This window comes from Cavia porcellus, unplaced genomic scaffold (assembly GCF_034190915.1).
Source record: "Cavia porcellus strain 051 isolate PalLab524CR breed Dunkin Hartley unplaced genomic scaffold, mCavPor4.1 scaffold_8, whole genome shotgun sequence".
In the NCBI taxonomy this organism is placed as follows: domain Eukaryota; kingdom Metazoa; phylum Chordata; class Mammalia; order Rodentia; family Caviidae; genus Cavia; species Cavia porcellus.
This window is the reverse complement of record NW_026947491.1, coordinates 9,183,460-9,192,155: the sequence shown is the minus strand read 5'-3', so window position 1 is coordinate 9,192,155 and position 8,696 is coordinate 9,183,460. Positions and strand designations below refer to the sequence as shown.

Genomic DNA, 8,696 nt, shown 5'->3' with positions numbered 1-8,696 from the left:
TCTTACTTCTAATTCTCATTTAGTTTCAGCAAGCTGAAAGCTGAATGCCATTCCTCCATGAGAGTGACCCTCTTAGGAAAGGAGAAATCGGATTATGTGATAGCAGAGGAAGTGCACCTCAGTGTTAGGTACGATAGAGACTGATTCCTTTGTGTTGCTGAAGTCCCACTTTTAGAGACAGGTGGAAGACAAAAACGTCAAGAAGGAGTCCTGGGGGAACAGGTGCTTAGGATGATGTTTAATACAGCAGGGAGCCGAGATACATCAGGAGACACAATGAAGAGCATGGTGTGTGTGGATACAGTAAAGAATTTCATTTTATGATTTGCCATCTGTTATTGGAGAGAAGAATAAGTTAAGGAAATAAATGATTTTCAGTTCTGCATACATGCAAAGGTAAATCAGTTATTACAAAAGTTTGCTTTATGTGCTCAAAGAAAAACATATGCATTTAAACATTTTTAAAAAATAAATCACTCAGTAGGCTTAAGAAAAATACTCTACCTCATATTTAATTGATCTGACCCTTTGATTCAAGATCAGGGAATCCAGGATGAAAACTAAAAGGAAATAAAAATAAAAAGCAGATGAAAAATGAATCATTTATCATGGAGAAGGCATTTCCAGTCTTAGCTAACCTTGACTAGTTTTTATTGCATTAGTTTTGAAATGCCAATACATTAGCTTTGGCCACAAAATTTGCTGTCCAGCTAATCATAGCTGTCAATATACAACTGTTTGCAACAATTAGCTAAACACCACTGTTTGACAAGTTCCCTGGAAAGAGACACAGATGCTATCAGGTATGTAACATGTGGAGTCCCACAGCCTCAGTCAGGCTGGGCTGCGTGCCAGAAGTCTGTCCTCCTTCCCATGGAAAGGGTTCCACACAACCTGAAGTCTTTTGAAAAACATGTATCTGTCCTGATCCTGTAAGTTTTTTCCCAGTCTTAGGGAATGAATTTGAGGACTGGCTAAAGAAGAGTGGATAAAGCCAGGAAGTGTGGATCCTTTCTTAAGGAGATGGGGGGCGGGGGGATAGAAATGCAAATGTGAAATGGTAATCATGTACCACATGGAGAAAAATCCACATCAAACCTGCCAGCAACTTCCACCAAATCAATAAACCCTTTACCTGACAGAAATCCAGTACAATGTACGCACCAATAACTCCACCATTACTTGGGCTACTATTTAAAGCAAAAAAAAAAAAAAAAAAAAAAAAAAAAAAAAAAAAAAAAAAAAAAAGAAAAAAAGAAAGAGAAAAAAATTACGATATTCAAAAAAACAGAATTCTCACAAGATTTTAGAAAAACAGAGTGAAAAAGGCAATGTTAGCTAAGCTCTTAGCTACATCCACTCTTAATGGCCCCCAGTATTTAAACTATCATGGAGTAAAGCCATGAAAATAAAAATTTCAATTTGAAATTTTATTAGCATGTTGCTAAAATGGTCAATAAAAACATCAACACGATAGGCTTTGTTGACATAGCTGGAAATCTCCGCTCTCATGTTTGAAACTGAATTGCCACGTCCGTGTGCTAAGGTTTCTACCTCAGGAAAAGCCAAACTAAGCAGACTGGCTCGTGCTGCTGGGCTGCTGCTGCTGCCCTGACGCTGGTGCCTGGAACGTCACCGCACCTCCCCTCCCCCTCCTCAGCCCAGTTGGAAGTATGACTATTTTTGAAATGTGGCTCCAGGAAGGGCAATCAAGGAAGGGTTCAGCACAAGGAGCCCTGGGTTCTGCTCTTAGACACTGGGTGAAGCCGGGCTTCCAGGGCAGAGCTGCCCTCTTCTCCCAGCAGTTGAGCATTTTCCTCGCGCAACCCAGACAGCGACCACGACCTCTGCCACTGGGAGTCGCAAGGGCAAGCGCGGGTGGGGGTGATGTGAGCTTCCTGGTCGCAAACACAGGAAGCAAAATCTACCTAGCTTCGCCCAGAGACTGGAGTACAAGTTAGGGGACCTGGGGCTGGAAGAGCGGAGCCCAGGAGTCCCAGACAGCCACGGGGCACTCAGGGTGCTTCCGTGAGGCCTCGTGGAACTATTGACAAGGGCACCAAGGACAGGCAGGCCGGATATCTTGGAAATCTTGCTACCCGGGGATATATCTACCCCAGAGCCGAGGTGCGCCCTGCAGAGACAATTCTCACCATCCCCAGGCCTGGCTTGTGTGCGCACACTTCGGGGCGATGACGGGCCCCTTGTTAGGAAAGGGGGTTTTCCCAGGGCATGAAGGTCGCTGACCATTGGCTCGCGGGGAAAGTCTCGCCCTGACCCCCTCCTCGCTCCCCTTTGCCCTTGCGCTCTTACATCACCAGCCCGAGCGCGCAGCTGCGCCCCCGTCCCAGGCTCAGTCTGCTGTCCTCCTGCCTCAAGAAGTCAGGTGCTAGGCTGCAGCCCCAGCGTTGACCTCTGGCGGCTCAGGGCGCGCGTGAGGTGGGGCGCAGACGCCGCGGCCACGAGATGGAGAGGTCCCGGGCGCGGGGTGGGCGGCCCCGGCCGCTACTCCTTGTCGCGCACGAAGTCGGCGAACTCCTGCAGCACGCGCAGGCGGCCGCTGGCATCTATGCGGCGCTTCTCGCGGATGAGGTCTTCTAGGCTGTGGAAGCGAGCAGTGTGCACCTTGTTCTCGCCCAGGTGCACTTTGAGATAGTACTGCTGCTGCGGAGGCTGCGTGCCTGCCTGCACCTCCCCGCCGGCCTTGAACTCACGCTTGCCAAAGCGGCACCAGGCGGCGAAGCTCTCCGAGTTCGTCCAGCAGATCTCCTCGCGCTTGAGACCCAAGTGGCCGCACGCGTTCTGCACCACCAGCTCGGCCACCAGCGGGCGGTAGCGGTACCAGCTATTCACCACGCGGCCCACGTTGGCCGCGCCCGCCTCGTACAAGCTGTCCTGGCGGATCTCGCCCTGGTGCAGGTGGATAATGTGGCCGCCGCCCACGTAGACGGCCCAGTGCGGGGCGGGCGCCGCCGGCTCCGGCGCTGGCTGCAGCCAGAGCAGCTCCAGGAGGTCGCCGGGCGCACAGAGCGCGGGCAGCGCGGAGACCGCGTAGACGCTCAGGTCTGCGCCCTGCGGGCCGCCGCTCACTTTGGAGAAGATGCATTCCTGGCCCCGGAAGGCGGAGAACTGAGTCTCGTTGAGCACCAGCTGGTGCAGCAAATGGTGGTGGTGGTGGTGGTGGTGGTCCGGGCTCTCTGGACAGGGGCTGCAGCCGGCGGTGGCCTTCACGCCGAACTTGTCGGGCTGCCCGCGTTCGTCCAGGTCCTCCTCCTCATCCGAGAAGAAGTAGGCGACCCCGACCCTCAGCTCGTCCTTCTCGATCCCTGACGGGTCCCCTGTGGGCAGCTCACTGTAGTTGAGGTGGGTGATGCGGTCCAGTTGGTTGCCCATCAATGACGCGGCGAGGCGAGGGCCAGGAACGGGGATCTGGCAAAGGAGAAGCGGACCCATTAGAGTCAGGGTGACCCTCTTAGAGTGACCCCTCCCCAAGACGCACAGGGCCCCCAGGACTGGCACGCCCGCCGGTCCATGCGCCCCCTGGAGTCGCCGGTGTCAGCCAGGATCCCAGCGCCTTCTCTAGAATCAGGAAGGAGGCGCAGAGCCGGCCACCGATGTGGTGCCAGAGAGGACGCCCCACACAGCCTTCCACCCTGTCCGAGAATCCCGTGCAACTCCCAGCAGAGGACACGCGGGCGGGGAAGCCCGCGCGGAGTCCCTGTGGGCAGTGGCAGCACGCAGGGTTAGGCTGGCAGGGACAAACGACACCTAAGGCCCGATAGCTGGAGCAAGCTGCGCTCACATTCCTGAGTCCCACCCTCTGCAGCCCACCGCCCGGCTTGGCACAGGTCGCACCCCACCCGTGATAGCGGCTGGATCTCACAGTGACAATCAGACACACCGGCGACAACCTTTCTGCACACTTGGGATACAAACATGGACAGGCTGGCACAGACACCCACAATGACAAACCTTCGCGAGAATGCACTGCCACACGTACCCCTCACAAACACACCCTCAGGCACAATCCCACGCACACTCGCCGATGCACGTACACGCAAGCGCCCAGGCACACCCGCCCACGCAGACAGGTGCTCTCTGCCCCTCACTTTGCCAACCCTGTCCCCCGCAGAGCCAATGGGACTGCGCCAGGGCGAGGCTGCTGGGTCTAGAATAACTGAACAAAGAGACCGAGAGCGGCGTGGAAGCGAGGCCGGGCCGTGCCGGGGCTCCGAGAGAGCTCCGCTTCTAGCCACGAGCCTCCGCCCTCCTCTCCAGCGCGCGATTCACGTTCGTGAGGCCAAAAAGCCGGTCCTCCGTACCCGTGACTTCCCCGCTCCCGAACCCCAAACTCCTTTAAAGTCTCCGGGTCCCCATGCGAGCTGCAGACGCGGCGGCGCACGTGGTCCCGGGGCGCGAGGGGTTGCAGTCGATTCTACCCGCGGCGATGCCGAGCGCTGCAGTCCACCGGGCCGGGGTGCAGCTTCACCTGGCCAGTCCCGCTTGGCTCTGCTCGGCTCCCAGCCCAGCGCGGACGACTCTAAGTAGCAGGAGCAGTTGGCCCCAGGCCCCGCCCCAGCGCGCGCTCATTGGTTGGGGCGGTGCCTGCACCCCATCAATCTCCGCCGCCAGGGGACGATCAGGGGGCGTGGTCTATCGAGTCCGGCTCTACCCCACCTCGCCACCAAGCTCCCTAGCACGCCCCGGGGTGGAGGATTGGACACCTAAGGAGCGCGCAAAGGGCGCCGTGCCCGGGGCCGGCTTGCATGGGAGATTCCGACTGTGGGCTGAGTCTAGGAGTGCAGAAACCCCCAGGCCCGAGTCCTGGTGCGAGTCCCAGGCCGATGCTGCCGCGCCGAGCCTCGTCCAGCCTGGCACAGATGCCCTGAAACCGCGGCAGGAGCTTTCCGCGTCTCCCCGCCAGCCTGGCCAAGCTGCTGACTGATGCAGGGCGCGATGGGATCCCAGATTCTCAACCTTGGCCGGACCCTACCCCCTAGTTGTGCCTGTGTTTTTTTTTTTTTTTTTTTTTTGCGGGGGTGGGAGGTGTCTTTAATTTTTTACAAAACAGGTGCATCACCTGCAGAGAAAATAGGGTATAAAAATGTTTTCACCGTCCCAGAATTGCCATTACTAAGGGATTTGGGGTTTGGTTTTGTGAGGGAAGGGTGTTTGCTTTTGCAGATACAAACTTGGTGGATGCACTCTGCATTATGGATGATAGCAGATGACTTCCATAGTGTCAGGTTCTAGACCTCAGACTCCAGAAGAGATTTCCAGATCTGACCCGGTCTCAGTGCTGCCATTGTTAAGGGAGGGCTCCAGCAGAATTTTAAAGAAACTTCTTTGTCTCCCGTGAGAATCTTGTGCCTTTCTCTGGGTGCCCCTGAGCAGCCTGATAGCATTAGAGCTCCTCCTCCCTGCATTGTGAAACTAAGAGGGATCCTGGGAGGAGAAGGGCGATGTGGGGGAAATGACTCGAGTATGTTCTATGCCTGTGAGAATCTGCCTAAGTGAAACCGTAGATCAGTATAATCAATATAAACTTAATAAATATGTGGGGAAAATCAACTATAACAAAAGAAAAAGAGACTAAGGAAATGTTACAGGTGCCTGGACAGGATCCTAAGACTATAAAAGATTAAAAAAAGTGAAGTCCAAATAAAGTCCATAATTTAGTTACAAAACAAAAAACATAAAATAAAACAAAACAAAAATAAGCTAGGGAAGGACATAGCTCAGATCATATGACTCATCTCAAAGGAAAGGTAAACCTTGTGAGCTTAAAATAGTTTTTGGTGGTGGTGGTGGTGTATCTTAGCTACTTTCATGTTGCTGGGACAAAATGTCAGACACAAGTTAAAGGAAGAAAGGTTTATTTTAGTTCACAGTTTATAGTCGGCTGGCTCCGAGGCAGGGCAACACATTGGAAGGAGAAACAGTCCATGGCAGGGTAGGCAGGAAGCAGCACAGCATCCTAGTCCTTTCCTTTTTTATTCTGTCCAGGCTATAAGCCTGCTGATTGGTGCCACTCACATAGTGGGTGTTCCCTCTTTAGGAAACACACCATCCAATATGCAGAATTATGCTGAACCAATCCTTGAACACTAATCCAGGATCACACACCCTTGAGCCAGTCACTCACAGAAGCCTCACCTCTGAGCACATGAGTCTTTGGAGGGCCACGTAGGTACAAGCCATAACATGGTGTTTTGAAGTGAGGGGTGGAATTTTTACGTCATGTTACCATTCTATGCCATAAGAGTTTCTCTGGCTTGGTGTTCAAAGAAAATCTTGTTGTGCTTGCTTTTCCACCTTTTGCATTTATTACTTACACCTAAAATAAAATTAACTAAAGTTAAACATGAAATAAATGGAAAACAGCTCGTAGTGATGATATATATTGCACTGAGGGGTTTAATGGGTGAGTGGATCCCCCTTTCTCCTCAGGGTAATTTTCTGATGTCCAAATGGTAACAAAGGAGGGCCCTGCAGCCTGACACCAGCACCCACAATGTTAGCTAGATGTTAACAGGGCTATCATAGTTTTTTGACTAATAAAAATCTGGCATTATAATGTGAGAAAGGTTTACAGAAAAACAGGATGCCTTCTCAGCCTTCGTTTTCTTTGGTTGGCTGTTTGGCTTGAATATTTTCAAACTGCCAAGGCTCCAGTTTGAATTTGCTTTCTGAAGCTTCCGTTAGCCCCCACAGCACCCACAGGCAGTGATTTATCAAAATAGATGTTCAGTAAGCACTGAGAAAAACCGGTTTCTAAATGGGCATCTACGTGCATTTGATTTACTTCCATCTTTCCAGAAGTCTGGCTGTCATCCACATGCGAGTGGCAGTCCTTGAGCTGGCCACAGAGTGTGATGGTCCTTTTGTTCTTTATGTTTGCCATAAATAATGAACAACTCATTTTGGTGCTGAAGTCCAGAGAATTGAACAAGTAGCTTCTGAGATGAAGAAGTGAGTTATTGGTCTTGTTACAAACTGGCCATGAGGGACGTCTGGGAGGAGGGTGTGTGAGGAGAACATTCCTGATGTCAGGGCGGAGCTCACTGAAAGCAGTTCCATGCTTAATCTTGAATAACCCCCCCTTTTTTTCAAACTCCTCCCCATCCCTGAAATCAGATCTTTCACATAAACATCCATATCCTGCTGCCATAGTCGTCCCTGCCTGCCCTGTGCAGAACACTGAGCAACCGGTCTGCTTTCCTTTGCTTTTTGCCCCACCAGTCTTGAAGATAAGCAACGTGAAGTGCTATCAGTGCCGGGAGAGAGACAGTGCCTGAAGTTCAGAGTACCAGTTTACAACAGTCCCCAGTGTTCCTCCTTCCCGTCTCCTCTATCAGATATTTTCCCTCGTATTAATCAGAGTGAAAATAAATACCCCCAGGAAATGCAAGCACTAAGGATAAGCTGAGGAAAATTCATCCTTACAGCTATGGAGCAGTTACAAAATTAATAAAGTATAAATGCCAATATTAGCAAGCAGATGTTTATTGGACCACACATGACTGTTTGCACACTGTTCTGTTACTTTTCACCTGTCTTGCTTTCTTTTACACTGCAGATATACAGTGTCATCAGGAGCAGGACAGAATCCTTGGAAGCCAACTGTGTCAGCACCCATGAGCCGGGTAACCCGAGGCAAGCTCACCTTCCCTGCTGGGTATCAGGTTCATCACCTGTAAAATACGGATAACGGTACTGTTTTACACTGTGGATTATTTCAAATGTATGCATATAGGCCTAGTTCCCAGCAGGTATTGAGCTTCCAGTAAATGTTTTTTAATATTATTGTTATTATCATCATTATTATTACCATTATTATATTTTTGTACCAGGAATTGAACTCAGGACCTTGTGCTTACCAGACAGGCACTGTGCCACTAAGCTATCCTTGGCCCTATTATTATTAATATTATTATTATTTTGCAATACTAGGAAATGAACCCAGGGTTTTTTCATGGAGCCATGTCCCTAGCTTTTTTTTTGAATTAGCTTTTTTTTTAAAGTTTTGTGACAGAATCTTACTGAGTCACTAAATTGTTCAGGCTGGGCTCAAATCGGCAATCCTCCTGCCTCAGCCTCTCAAAGTGCTGGGAATCACAGGCAAGCACCATCACACTCAGCTCATGTTGTTCTCTTTTCTTCTTCCCCTTGTTATATTATGCTTGCAATATGTAATAAATACACTCAGCATGAGGACTGGGCATATATGAAATCACCCCATAATCCCCGTTTTATTTTTGTCTTTCCTGCTCTCTCTCCTCTCCCTGGTTCACATCATCTATCTTTTATTTTGCTCCAAAATTATTTATACTTTGGTTTTCTTATATAAAAGAACCATGCAAGTTTTCACCTTCTGTATCTGATTTATTTCACTTAGGCTTATGGTCTCAAAGTACATCCATTTTCCCACAAATGACTCAACTTTATTTTTACCAGACGAGTAGTACTCCATGGTGTGAATGTACCATGTTTTCCTTATCCACTCATCTTCTGATGAACATCCAGGCTGCTTCCAGGCTGCAGCTGTGATGAGCGGCACTGCCAGGCACATGTTATGCGTGGGCCACTGTGAGCCATGTCTTTAACCCACAGGAGCCATCCCAGGGGTCAGTGAGTCTCTATTTTTAATTTTCTTCTTACATTCTTGATGCTGGAGAGGAGGAGGGCTCTTACTC

General features: G+C 50.3%; 1 protein-coding gene across 7 annotated transcripts; it reads right to left on the bottom strand.

The window, feature by feature from the left end:
• Window positions 1–223: 223 nt before the first annotated feature.
• Window positions 224–4,599, bottom strand: Lratd1 (LRAT domain containing 1). 7 transcript variants are annotated; one of them, XM_005000298.4, is made up of 2 exons: window positions 4,490–4,599; window positions 224–3,429 (listed from the first exon to the last, which is right to left on the bottom strand). In XM_005000298.4, the coding sequence occupies exon 2, from the start codon at window positions 3,391–3,393 to the stop codon at window positions 2,506–2,508; it is 888 nt and encodes a 295-aa protein (XP_005000355.1). In that variant the 5' UTR covers window positions 3,394–3,429; window positions 4,490–4,599; the 3' UTR covers window positions 224–2,505. The 7 variants fall into 7 exon arrangements, with proteins under 7 accessions (XP_005000355.1, XP_005000354.1, XP_005000353.1 ...); XM_005000297.4 differs by having other exon boundaries at window positions 4,440–4,590; XM_005000296.3 differs by having other exon boundaries at window positions 4,323–4,544.
• Window positions 4,600–8,696: the final 4,097 nt, after the last annotated feature.

Bases quoted from the DNA above. Each gene is read 5' to 3' on its own strand.
- Lratd1 (XM_063254306.1), bottom strand. From the start codon at position 3,938: ATGTTTGTATCCCAAGTGTGCAGAAAGGTTGTCGCCGGTGTGTCTGAT. The intron at 3,430-3,860 runs GTGGGGTGCGAC...CTCCTTTGCCAG, and splicing joins AGATCCAGCCGCTATCACGG to ATCCCCGTTCCTGGCCCTCG.